General features: G+C 39.1%; 1 protein-coding gene and 1 long non-coding RNA gene across 2 annotated transcripts in view; one reads left to right on the forward strand and one right to left on the reverse strand.

The window, feature by feature from the left end:
- Positions 1–7,194, reverse strand: part of LOC133570230 (uncharacterized) — a 71,584-nt gene extending 64,390 nt beyond the window's left edge. Inside the window, exon 1 of the long non-coding RNA XR_009810071.1 lies at positions 7,072–7,194. This is a non-coding gene — a long non-coding RNA (uncharacterized lncRNA). The remainder of the gene's footprint in view (positions 1–7,071) is intronic.
- LOC133570225 (calcium uniporter regulatory subunit MCUb, mitochondrial-like) overlaps positions 7,105–14,057 on the forward strand; it is a 44,798-nt gene continuing 37,845 nt past the window's right edge. The window contains exon 1 of the mRNA XM_061923023.1: positions 7,105–7,370. Coding sequence (XP_061779007.1) covers positions 7,278–7,370 — 93 coding nt within the window. The 5' untranslated portion in view covers positions 7,105–7,277. The remainder of the gene's footprint in view (positions 7,371–14,057) is intronic.

The raw sequence follows: 14,057 nt of genomic DNA on the forward strand, positions 1-14,057 counted from the left end.
AGTGTTTTACTTGTTTTAAGTGTTTTGGTCCTAAATGATCTCAGTAAGATATTACAGCTTGTTGCTAAGATTTGATGACCTATATTGAGTAAAACTTGCTTGAAACTACAATATCAACTGTTGCAAAGCTGTGTCATCAACACTCACAAGTATAAAACTACTTTTTTAAAGTAATCATTTCTTATTTCAAGCATGAAAAAAAAATCCTGACTTTGACACAATTGTGTCTCATAATTAAAACAGATGACAGCCAAATGTTAAAAAGCTGTTTTATTTTCAATGAAACAATAGAAAATACGTCCTCATATAGTAGTATCCAACTACGTATTACTACGTAAGTATTTCCAACTACGCACAATAGCCAAGATCAAGTCTTTCCTCTCCCCCAGTGACCTACGGAAGGTCGAGTTGATGCTCATCTTTTCTAGACTGGACTATTGCAATGCCCTTTATGCTGGGGTCACCGACAAGACCATCCATAGCGCGCAGCTAGTACAAAATGCAGCTGCCAGGCTGGTGACAGGCGCAAAAATGAGGGAACACATTTCTCCTATCCTCTACTCCCTTCACTGGCTCCCAGTGAAGCGCAGAGTGAAATTTAAGATCGTCACGTATGTCTTCAAAGCGCTCAATGGTCTCGCCCCAGCTTACATTAAAGATCTCCTGGACCAACCCACCAGCTCCAGGCTTGGTCGTTGCCTTAGATCGGACAACCAGATGACACAGAAGGTCCCACGGTCAAACCTAGTGACAAAGGGAAACCGTTCTTTCTCAGTGATGGCACCTAGGCTATGGAATAAGCTCGCTCTGAATATTAAGTCCGCCACCACTCTGGACTCTTCTGGAGCACAGCTTAAAAGTAACCTCTTTACCGCAGATGACTTTTGATTTATGTGTTTAGTTTAGATTCCTTTGTGTGTCTCAGTCTCTGTTTCTGTTTTTTTCTTTGTTTCTCCACTCGGGCTGCGCCCCGGGCTGATGTAACAGTAGGTTGGGGGGGCGCATAATAAATGAAAATAACATAACATAACATAGTACAGTTGGCACAGTACAGTAAACTGACAGTTAATATTTAAACATTTAAGATGTGACATTTCTAACAATTTTGAACAGAAATAGTTCATGCACATTCAGATAAATTCTTCAAAATTACAATTAAATTTTTTTGGGCCGGGGGCCGGGCTGTATATATGCGCACTAATTGACTGAAAGAGCACGCACTTGAAGCAATGATGTCATGTTATCGATGGAAAAATGCATTTTTAGACAATATGATTTGCCTGAGCAGCTAGGAGACCCCGAGAGTAACAAGCGGTTGCCTTGTTGCCTTTCCATTAAGAACAATAAATTAGATTTTAGTATAAGTTTGCTGGTTTCAAGAAATATAATGCCAAGCGCATATCATTATGTCAAGATAATGGCACCAGCATTTACTTTAATTTAAGAATATTTTTCAACATATTGAGCAAAAAGGTCTCATATTTGTTTTTTCAACCAAGAAAAGTGCACTTGTTATTAGTGAGAATATACTTATTTTAAGGTATTTTTGGGTTCATTGAAGTTAGCTAATTTTACATGTTTTTTGAGTTGAGTTGAGTTTGTTTCAAACATGCAAGCATACAACATGATACATCACAATTTCCAGTTTCTCTTTTCAACATGTTCGAAAAGGAGTAGGAAGAAGCAGAGCTTACCTAATCCTACCCCTTTTCTTTTACATAACAGTTGCTAAAACTTTTGTTCACTTCCTGTTCTCAATTTATTCACAATATACTCCATAAGTAATCACAATAAAAATAAATAAATAATAATTGGTGAAGTAAGTTATATTTCATATGATTAGATAAGTAAGATTATTTTGAGAATGAAAGAATGGATGGATGAATAAATTCCGAATGTTTATTTATCATGGTTCTTCTTCTTTGTACTTCGTAAACACTTTAAGTTTAAAGAGTTTCTTGAAGTGGATCATATTAGTACATTGTTTGATTGCTTTGCTTAATCCATGCCATCATTTAATTCCACATACTGATATACTGAAGGTCTTAAGTGTTGTACGTGCGTACAAATGTTTTAAATTAAATTGTTCTCTAAGATTATATTTCTCCTCTTTTTATGAGAAGAATTGTTGTATATTCTTGGGTAGCAGGTTATAGTTTGTTTTGTGTATCATTTTAGCTGTTTGCAAATTCACTATGTCGTGGAATTTCAGTATTTTTGATTCAATAAATAAAAGGATTTGTATGTTATCTATATCCAAAATTATGTATTATTCTAACTGATCTTTTTTGTAACACCGTTAATGAATGAAGTGTACTTTTGTAGTTATTTCCCCATATTTCTACACAGTAACTCAGATATGGTAACACTAGTAAGCAGTAGAGAATATGAAGTGATTTTTGGTCTAGAACAGGGGTGCTCATTACGTCGATCGCGAGCTACCGGTCGATCTCGAAGGGTGTGTCAGTCGATCACCAGCCAGGCATTAAAAAAATAGTCCTAAAAATGAGCGATCATAAATCTTCACTATGACGTCACTTTCGTCACTTGATTGGCATTCACGGCACCCGAGGGTCTTCTGAGATGACGCTGGTTGCTGCCAGCTCATTAAAATTACCGACTGGAAGGCGAGAAACACTTTATTTCAACAGACTCTGGCGCCGTACCTGTCGTCAAAACTCCAAAGACCTACTGCACAGTTGCACAATAAAAACTCTGCTTCATCCTGCCTGCGCTACCAAAATAAGAGTCTCAGAAAGCTGGCGTGCACAAGCTAGCAAGCTACGGAGTTTGCCGACAATGTATTTCTTGTATACAAAGGAGTACGGAAGCTGGACAAATAAGATGCCAAAAACCAACCACTTTCATGTGGTATTGGACAGAAAGGAGGACTTTTTTTCTCCTCCATTCAAAAATGCGGACGTTATCATCACCACTGTCTGATTACAATCAATGCAAGTCATCAGAATCAGGTAATACACCAACTTATATTCTTGTCTTCATGAAAGAAAGGAATCTGTATGTGTTAAACATGCTTGTATTATCTTTAACCACCTTTAAGTTGTTAACAATATTAACTATATGTGTTAAACATGCTTGTTTTATATTTAACCACCTTTAAGTTGTTAACAATATTAACTATATGTGTTAAACATGCTTGTTTTATCTTTAACCACCTTTAACTTGTTAACAATATTAACTATATGTGTTAAACATGCTTGCATTATCTTTAAACACCTTTAACTTGTTAACAATATTAACTATATGTATTAAACATACTTGTATTATCATTAAACACCTTTAATGTATTAACAATATTAACTATATGTGTTAAACATGCTTGCATTATCATTAAACACCTTTAACTTGTTAACAAAAACATATATTTCATAAATAAGTAAATATAAATGATATATATGAATGAGGTAGATCCCCACGACTTGATCAATTGAAAAGTAGCTCGCCTGCAGAAAAAGTGTGAGCACCCCTGGTCTAGAACATGTTTTGCTTTATTCATTATTGATGTGTTTCTTGCTACTTTATGTTGTATATTTTTTACGCAAGATTTCCAGTTCAATGTATCATCAATCATTATACCTAGAAATTTGGTTTCATTTACTCTTTCAATATGTATATGTTTTGGAAAGTCTTGACAAGCCAAATTTTCTTGTTCTATTGGCAGATCATTTTGCTTAGTTCAAATAAAATACCCCTAATTCATACCTGCCAACTACTCCGGTTTTCCCGTAATTAGTACGGTTTTCATCATCCTATTCCGGGTTACGGTTGCAGTGATAAAAAATACGGTTTTTCATTAATTAAAATTATTTTATTTTTTTTAAGTTTTATTCACGAAATCGCGTAACAACAATCACAATCGACACTGCTTCCCGTAACTTCCTATCGAGCCATTCCGAATGCCATGCGCGAGGCTATTTATAGCACCGCTGCCAAGCACGAGGCACCTGTTGCCCATTGTTTCCAAACGAGCGAACGATCATGGAATCAGCCGGAGAAAAATCGCAAACGAGTCTTAAACCGAAAAGAAAACTGCAGTCATTCCGTGAAGAACATTCAAAAGCCTATCCGGGAATAATTATCCGTTCCAAAAAAGGGTGAAAACTAGGCGAATTGCACCTTGTGCAGACAAGATTTTTCGATCGGACACGGAGGAATTAGCGATGTAAAAGACCACGTTGGGACAAAAAAACACAAGTCTAATGCCGTTGCTAAATTTGGATTTTAGCCACAAAAAGGTAATGACACCAATGTTATCTATTGGAATTGTTTAGTACTGTTATACTGTTAAAAGTGTTTATACTATTTATGCTTTCAAGTCCAAGTTGAAGAAATCTTGTTAAATGTTGACAGCATAACTACCAAAATACAGAAGTATGTCCTTAATATTTTTGCAGTGCTATTTCTGTTGAAAAGTTAAAATGATTACATTAGAGATGTGATGTGCCACTTTTCAAGTGTCTGATGGCTTAAATTAATTGTCATTCATTTTTCATATTTTGAATTCTTTTGAAAGGCTTACAAAAAAACTACATTTGAATTGTAATTCCATGCTATTGACAGGACTATTAATTTTAATGAAGTTAGCTTACCATGTTTACAGTATGATAATTGTGATAGAAATGTGAATTTTAGGCACAGAATATTTTTTACAATTGAACAAGGCAGTAGATTATACAAGCTTGGACAGAAAGTTAATAATGACACCAATTTTTTTTTTAATGGAATTGTTTAGTACTGTTTTACCATTTGTTTACTGTAAAAAGTGTTTATACTTTCAATTAACAAATTGAAGTCTTGTGAAAGGTTGACAGGATAACTGGCATTAACTGTCAAAATAATTTCAAACTATTGAAGTTAGCTTACAGAATAAACATGTCAATCAACCCATATGATTTTTGCTGTAATATTTTTGTTTTGAAAAGTCACTGTGACTGATAGAAAAGTGATGGTTTTAGCAACATTTTAACCTGTCTGAATGCAATCAATCATTTTGCGTGCCTGCGGCCCCTGGACCCTGGCTACTAGGTTTTTCTGATTTCAAAAGTTGGCAGGTATGCTAATTTTTATACAGGTAAAAGCCAGTAAATTAGAATATTTTGAAAAACTTGATTTATTTCAGTAATTGCATTCAAAAGGTGTAACTTGTACATTATATTTATTCATTGCACACAGACTGATGCATTCAAATGTTTATTTCATTTAATTTTGATGATTTGAAGTGGCAACAAATGAAAATCCAAAATTCCGTGTGTCACAAAATTAGAATATTACTTAAGGCTAATACAAAAAAGGGATTTTTAGAAATGTTGGCCAACTGAAAAGTATGAAAATGAAAAATATGAGCATGTACAATACTCAATACTTGGTTGGAGCTCCTTTTGCCTCAATTACTGCGTTAATGCGGCGTGGCATGGAGTCGATGAGTTTCTGGCACTGCTCAGGTGTTATGAGAGCCCAGGTTGCTCTGATAGTGGCCTTCAACTCTTCTGCGTTTTTGGGTCTGGCATTCTGCATCTTCCTTTTCACAATACCCCACAGATTTTCTATGGGGCTAAGGTCAGGGGAGTTGGCGGGCCAATTTAGAACAGAAATACCATGGTCCGTAAACCAGGCACGGGTAGATTTTGCGCTGTGTGCAGGCGCCAAGTCCTGTTGGAACTTGAAATCTCCATCTCCATAGAGCAGGTCAGCAGCAGGAAGCATGAAGTGCTCTAAAACTTGCTGGTAGACGGCTGCGTTGACCCTGGATCTCAGGAAACAGAGTGGACCGACACCAGCAGATGACATGGCACCCCAAACCATCACTGATGGTGGAAACTTTACACTAGACTTCAGGCAACGTGGATCCTGTTCCTCTCCTGTCTTCCTCCAGACTCTAGGACCTCGATTTCCAAAGGAAATGCAAAATTTGCATGGTTGGGTGATGGTTTGGGGTGCCATGTCATCTGCTGGTGTCGGTCCACTCTGTTTCCTGAGATCCAGGGTCAACGCAGCCGTCTACCAGCAAGTTTTAGAGCACTTCATGCTTCCTGCTGCTGACCTGCTCTATGGAGATGGAGATTTCAAGTTCCAACAGGACTTGGCGCCTGCACAGAGCGCAAAATCTACCCGTGCCTGGTTTACGGACCATGGTATTTCTGTTCTAAATTGGCCCGCCAACTCCCCTGACCTTAGCCCCATAGAAAATCTGTGGGGTATTGTGAAAAGGAAGATGCAGAATGCCAGACCCAAAAACGCAGAAGAGTTGAAGGCCACTATCAGAGCAACCTGGGCTCTCATAACACCTGAGCAGTACCAGAAACTCATCGACTCCATGCCACGCCGCATTAACGCAGTAATTGATGCAAAAGGAGCTCCAACCAAGTATTGAGTATTGTACATGCTCATATTTTTCATTTTCATACTTTTCAGTTGGCCAACATTTCTAAAAATCCCTTTTTTGTATTAGCCTTAAGTAATATTCTAATTTTGTGACACACGGAATTTTGGATTTTCATTTGTTGCCACTTCAAATCATCAAAATTAAATGAAATAAACATTTGAATGCATCAGTCTGTGTGCAATGAATAAATATAATGTACAAGTTACACCTTTTGAATGCAATTACTGAAATAAATCAAGTTTTTCAAAATATTCTAATTTACTGGCTTTTACCTGTATATATGTTTTTACTTGTTTTTGAACACTTAACTTTTTGCAGTGTACTTGGTGGAAAAAAAGTTTGAGAACCACTGCTGTAGTGTTAGTAGTTTTAAGGTAGATATGCAAATGCTAATGACTAAGCAAAAAATGCTCACCATTTTAACTGTAGCCGAGCTAGCTGGCTAGCTAGCAGTTAGCAATTAGCGTCAGAAATGACGCGGTGGTTTCAACATTGAAGCTCCCGCACTCACTTTTCTCTCGCCTCCCCAGCCAATGGTTCTGCCCTCACACACACACACACACACACACACACACACACACACACACACACACACACACACACACACACACACACACACACACACACACACACACACACACACACACACAGTAAGACAAAACAAGCACCAGGAAAGTGGAGCCAGAGGGAGGGGACGTCAGCAGAAGAGGAAACGGGGCTGTGCCTTCTTCTGTCCCGCTGTTGACGTGCCGTCTTCCGTCGTCTCCTTTCCTACACATTTCCCTCTTTTTCGGAGTTTATAGCAACGCACAGCAGGCTGGTTTTCAACCAGAATGGACTGAAGTAGACTGCTGAATACGGTTGGCGCTTGAAAATGGCTTCGACGCGGATAGTCGGCAAAGTTGCTGGAAGACTTTTGGGAAGTCTTCGTGTGACTCGGCCTCGCCCTGCCACATTTCTTCACAAGGTAAATACATTTTTCTTCACTCGTTGCCTCATTCGTCGCGACTCCCGCTGCCTTTTTTTTAACTCAAATGTTTTCGATTCACTCACTTTCGATGAATTTGAATAAATGCATTCATGTATTTCTCTTTAAAACTAAAATGTCAAGGAGTTTCTATTTTGAAACTTTAGTTTGCCTAAATGCAATTTTCATCGAAAGTACACTTTCTCGGGACAAAATAACATCAGTGTCTGAGATCTTATAGGGAAATAATATCGATTTTATTTGTAAGAAAAAGCACTTTACATTGAGTAAACAACCTCAAAGTGCTACAGTGTATAAAAAAAATAAAAAACTAGAACAGCCAAATAGCTAAAACTAGTATGCATATACCGTATATTACCAAATAGTAGCCCGGGCGTTTATTTCACAAAATCGATTTTGGAGACAGGCGTTTAAAAGAAGCAGGCGGTTATTTGCACAAGGCTTTTATTTATTTTTGCACCAGCCTGCACCAGGCCATTATTTGGTTACAATGGTTACTGTCCAGTATTTTTTTTTTATACAAAAACTTTAAATGTAAAAGCTATTGTAAACATACAAACAAAAAAACAAGAGATCAACATGAGGTAGGCTATCAAAAGACAAGAACAACAAGGCCTCTACATGGCAGTAGTGCAACAATTGTCAAATAGAATACCAATACTAAAAATAAATAAACTTTTTAAATAAAGCAGCCTACCGGTAAAAATAAAATTATGGTACCAAGTACTCAAGTATAAAACCCACCATCAAAACAGAACAATAATACTGTCACTTAAATAAAATAAAGGCTACATTACTCCAAGTTTTAAATAAAGCAGCATACAGGAAAAATAAAATGATGGTACCAAGTACTCTATAAAACCATCAAAACAATAATACGGCAGCAAACGCAACCCCAGTAGCATTTTAATCTAAATTATGCAAATAACAGCCCATGGGCGGTTATTAGGAAGAGGCGGTTAATTCACAAAATGGGGTCAGACCCCGGGCGGCTATTAGGACATGGGCGGTTATTTGGTTATATATGGTATCTAAAAGAAAAGAAAAAAAAAAAGGCTTTTTTAAAAAGAAGGGTTTTTAAGCCTTTTTTAAAAACATCCACAGTCGGTGGTGCCCTCAGGTGGTCAGGGAGAGCGTTCCACAGATTGGGAGCGGCGGAGCAGAAAGCCCGGTCTCCCATTGTTCGTAGCTTTGTCCTCGGAAGTTGGAGGAGGTTAGCCGTCAGTCTACCCCAGGGCAGCTGTGGCTATGAAAGTAGCTTACCACCACCAGGTGTGAATGATTGATGGGTTCTACATGTAAAGCGACTTTGGGTACTTAGAAAAGCGCTATATAAATCCAAGTTATTATTATTATTATTAGCCTGTCCGGAGCGGAGGTGTCGTGTGGAGGATTTGGGGGTGAGTAGTTCTTTGAGGTGGCCCTGCGATGAGGTGGCGACTTGTCCAGGGTGCACCCCGCCTTCCGCCGGAGTGTAGCTGAGATAGGCTCCAGCGACCCCGAAGGGAATAAGCGGTAGAAAATGGATGGATGGATGGATGGATGGCACTTTTTTTTTCCAATTAAAAAATCCAAAGGCACACCACCAGCAGAAATCTTTGAAAAATGAAACTCAGTAGCCGATATTGACAGTAAAAATAATAAATAATATAGATTTTATTTGTAAAAAAAAAAAAAAAAAAAAGCACTTTACATTGAGTAAACAACCTCAAAGTGCTACAGTGTATAAAAAAACTTAAAAAAACTAGAACAGCCAAATAGCTAAAACTAGTATGCATATATCTAAAAAAAAAAAGAGGCTTTTTTAAAAAGAAGGGTTTTTAAGCCTTTTTTAAAAGCATCCACAGTCTGTGGTGCCCTCAGGGGGTCAGGGAGAGTGTTCCACAGACTGGGAGCGGCGGAGCAGAAAGCCCGGTCTCCCATTTTTCGTAGCTTTGTCCTCAAAGGTTGGAGGAGGTTAGCCTGTCCGGAGCGGAGGTGTCGTGTGGAGGATTTGGGGGTGAGTAGTTCTTTGAGGTGGCGACTTGTCCAGGGTGCACCCCGCCTTCCGCCGGAGTGTAGCTGAGATAGGCTCCAGCGCCCCCCGCGACCCCGAAGGGAATAAGCGGTAGAAAATGGATGGATGGATGGATGGCACTTTTTTTTTTCAAATTAAAAAATCCAAAGGCACACCACCAGCAGAAATCTTTGAAAAATGAAACTCAGTAGCCGATATTGACAGTAAAAACAATAAATAATATAGATTTTATTTGTAAAAAAAAAAAGCACTTTACATTGAGTAAGCAACCTCAAAGTGCTAGTGTATAAAAAATAAAAATAAAAACTAGAACAGCCAAATAGCTAAAACTAGTATGCATATATCTAAAAAAAAAGGCTTTTTAAAAAGAAGGGTTTTTAAGCCTTTTTTAAAAGCATCCACAGTCTGTGGTGCCCTCAGGTGGTCAGGGAGAGCGTTCCACAGACTGGGAGCGGCAGAGCAGAAAGCCCGGTCTCTCATTGTTCGAAGCTTTGTCCTCAAAGGTTGGAGGAGGTTAGCCTGTCCGGAGCGGAGGTGTCGTGTGGAGGATTTGGGGGTGAGTAGTTCTTTGAGGTGGCCCTGCGATGAGGTGGCGACTTGTCCAGGGTGTACCCTGCCTTCCGCCCGATCGTAGCTGAGATAGGCTCCAGCGCCCCCCGCGACCCCGAAGGGAATAAGCGGTAGAAAATGGATGGATGGATGGATAGTTCTTTGAGGTAGAGGGGGGCATTTCCATGGAGGCACTGGTGGGTTAGTAGGGAAACTTTGAATTCAATCCTGAGTGGAACAGGAAGCCAGTGAAGGGATTTGAGAGTTGGTGTGATATGGTCATATTTCCGCACTCTCATCAGGATCCTAGCAGCACTATTCTGTATGTATTGCAGCTTCTGGATGTTCTTTCTAGGGAAAAAGTCGTTCTCGCAATTGTTGGATATGACTTTAAACCATAACCAACCGTGCATGACTATAGCTCTTTTTTCAAAGTAGGTGTACTGTCACCACCTGTCACATCACGCCGTGACTTATTTATTACTTATGGGTTTTTTGGTGTTTTCCTGCGCTCTTTTTTTGGTGGCTTTTCCTATTTTGTTGGTATTTTCCTGTAGCAGTTTCATGTCTTCTTTGAACGCTATTCCCCGCACCCGCTTTGTTTTCAAGACCATTTAAGTTATACGGACGCTATGCTTCTTTGTGGGGACATTGTTGATTGTCATGTCATGTACGGATGTACGTTGTGGACGCCGTCTGCTCCACAGTAAGTCTTTGCTGTCGTCCAGCATTCTGTTTTTGTTTACTTTGCAGCCAGTTCAGTTTTGGTTTCATTTTGCATAGACATCCCTAAGCTTCAATGCCTTTTCTTAGCGGCATTTTCCTTTTATAATTTTTTGGTTTAAGTGTTAGATACCTTTTTACCTACACGCTGCCTCCTGCATATTGTGATCACGACAAACCATGTTTCCGACATCTACAAAGCAATTAACTACACGGTTACTCTGCCAAGCTCTAGACAGCACAGACACTCAACGACAACACATTTGCGGATTATAATTACCAGTTAGCAAAAAAATATTTTTAACCCAAATATGTGAAATTACTTAATCTCCCATGTGGGGATGTCCCGATCCGATATTTGGATCGGATCGGCCGCCGATATTTGCAAAAAAATGCGCATCGGCAAGGCATGGGAAAATGCCGATCCAGATCCAGTTAAAAAAAAAAAACTCTGCTTGTGTTTTCCAACGCACCTATTTAAATAGTACATTCCACTTTTCTGCTGCTCCCTATAATTTCTGTTCCGCATTTTCCAGCACACCTTCAACACATCCACAGGTCTGTGGATTCTAACGCAGTTGCTTTTAGCTGCTGGCATTACACGACAGGCTCTTCTCACTCTTTTCTGTGTCTGTGCTTCTCACAGACAACAAGCGCACCTTCTTACACACGTCACATACTGTCACGACATACGTCACATACTGTCACGTCATACGTCACATACGTATACGTCCTCCCCGAGCAGAGAGGTAGCAGCATGGCTAACGTTAGCTGTGATGCTAGCGCAGCCGTGTGACCAACGTTCTCTCTAAGGTGCGCGCTAGTGCAATTACGCACTGTTTAAACGTCCTCTGCGCATAGCAATTATATGCCACGCACAAAATCAAATAAAAAAATAAGCGCATAACAATTTTCGACACACCGACACGACAGAGAAAACAGTTTTCGTCATCATTGTTCAAATATTATAACGTCTGTCGAGACGCTTATATCCGTTCGGTGCCACACGTCCACACCATCAAAATGCCGAGGCAAAAATTTCCAGATCAACACCGTATGAAAAAATTAGTGATTTTTTTAGTTGTGATTTCCTTCTCTGCATGAAAGTTTAAAAGTAGCATATATTAATGCAGTATGAAGAAGAATGTTTTAATGTAGACATGCAAGCCTTAAAAGAAAATGTTGAAAATCAAGACTACATTTCCTGCAAATGGGTGCATTTCTACCCTATATTTTAACTTTAGATTTATTCTCATATCAAACTCTTTTGGCTGTCTTTTTGACACTTACATCCGGCGCCCCCCTCCACACCCTGGATTATAAATAATGTAAATAATTCAATGTGATTATCTTGTGTGATGACTGTATTATGATGATAGTATATATCTGATAGTATATATCTGTATCATGAATCAATTTAAGTGGACCCCGACTTAAACAAGTTGAAAAACTTATTCGGGTGTTGCCATTTAGTGGTCAATTGTACGGAATATGTACTTCACTGTGCAACCTACTAATAAAAGTCTCAATCAATCAATCAAAACACACAGAATCATCATACTGCTGTGATTATATGCATCAAGTGTTCATTCAAGGCTAAGGCAAAATATCGAGATATATATTGTGTATCGCAATATGGCCTTAAAATATCGCAATATTTAAAAAAGGCCATATCGCCCAGCCCTAGTTCAATGATGCCATTTCTGTTTGTCATGTATAATTTTGTCTATTTTGTGTTTATCCTTGAATAAACAGGTCAGTTTCTTGTTACCAACCATTGTGTATTATTCAAACTCCCCTAATTCAGCTGGCTAGTTGTTATCAAGAGTACTAAAACCCTTTTCAACATGATTCTGACAACTAAGTAGGCTAAATAACTTTAATACATGCTCGGATAGGCCATTATCGGTATCGGATCGGAAGTGCAAAAACAGTATCGGATCGGAAGTGCAAAAACCTGGATCGGGACATCCCTACTCCCATGGCACAGTGGTTGAAAAACACTGTTTTAGGGACCGTCTATGAATTGCAGAGATGAAAAAAAAACAATGAGACCAAACTGATTAAGAATTGTGTTTGTAATCCGAATCACCTCACAATTGACAATAATAGACACACATTCATTCTCACCATTTATTTTGGAAACAGTCTGAAATAAATATTTTTCTTCGAATGTTTACAGTCCCTGCACACTCCTAGTAAACCAGTGATATTGGTGGTTGTGTTATTGTGCTTTGATAGAGCAGAATATAAAGAAGTGCTTCAATAATTCTGTCTTGCCACTGTCATTATTATATTGGCAGTTTTTCTCCTCTCCGTGCACGTCAAACAGAACAACAGATAAATAATTTAAGTCCATTACTAAGGTCTGCGGGGCTTTCGGTAGTCCAAACACGTCCGCCTCACTGATGTTTATTACTACTGTACATGATGAGCTCATCAGTGTGCTCATTCAATTACCTTCCAGTTTAGGGAAGAGAAACCACAACTAAGCTCGATCAATGTGCTTTTAGACTTGAATGATTTGCCTAGGTTTCCCTGGACAAAACACTTTTCCTTGCTTTATGCATGTTCCTATACAGGTGGCTAGCATCTTTTGCACACTGCATCACGTCATCAGTCACAAAGGTATCAATCAGCTGGTAAAAGTGTCATCTTGTTAATTATCACTCGGACCATCAATGAGCATCATTTCCTGCGTGAAGCAGCGAAGGACGAATGAGTAATGGCGTCCCGGTTGAAGGATTGTGTGGAAAGACGGCAAAGTGTGCATTATGTCAAGATTCTCTCCAGATTTATCAAAGCTGAGCCAATATGTTCCGGGACATTGGTTCACCTCTGAAGTTGTTTATAATTACTTCTTCCCCCAATTGGCAATAAATGAAATGAAAAACAATCACTTCGATTCTCCCCCCCTTTTTTTATTGCAGTTATGGTCATAAAATCTGTAAGCGGCGGCAGTAAGTTGTTAGGACTTGTGAATGTGAAACGATTGCTATATGCTCCACGGGTGATGCAACGACTGCTGTAGAAAGATGCAGAGAAGCTGCAGGCGCGTTTGATTGGATGGCGCTACGTGTTTGCGCTGTTAAATCGTCCCGTCTAGCTTACTTTGTGTGTTTTATAAGGCAAGCAAGTGTCCCCCCCCCCATCCGTTTCCTGTTAGTGGACCGTGTAGTGATTCACACAGTAGAATACAGAGAGAATATGCCTTGGTGTGATATTTCATTTAATGACTCAATTAACTAACCATACAAAGATGGAGAGCATAAAGCTAATCATCTACCACAGATCTGGGCAAAATACGGCCCGCGGGCCACATGCGGCCCATTAAGATTTTCAATCCGGCCCTCCGGACGTTCTACATCATTTTTGTA

Source organism: Nerophis lumbriciformis, linkage group LG27 (genome assembly GCF_033978685.3).
Source record: "Nerophis lumbriciformis linkage group LG27, RoL_Nlum_v2.1, whole genome shotgun sequence".
In the NCBI taxonomy this organism is placed as follows: Eukaryota; Metazoa; Chordata; class Actinopteri; order Syngnathiformes; family Syngnathidae; genus Nerophis; species Nerophis lumbriciformis.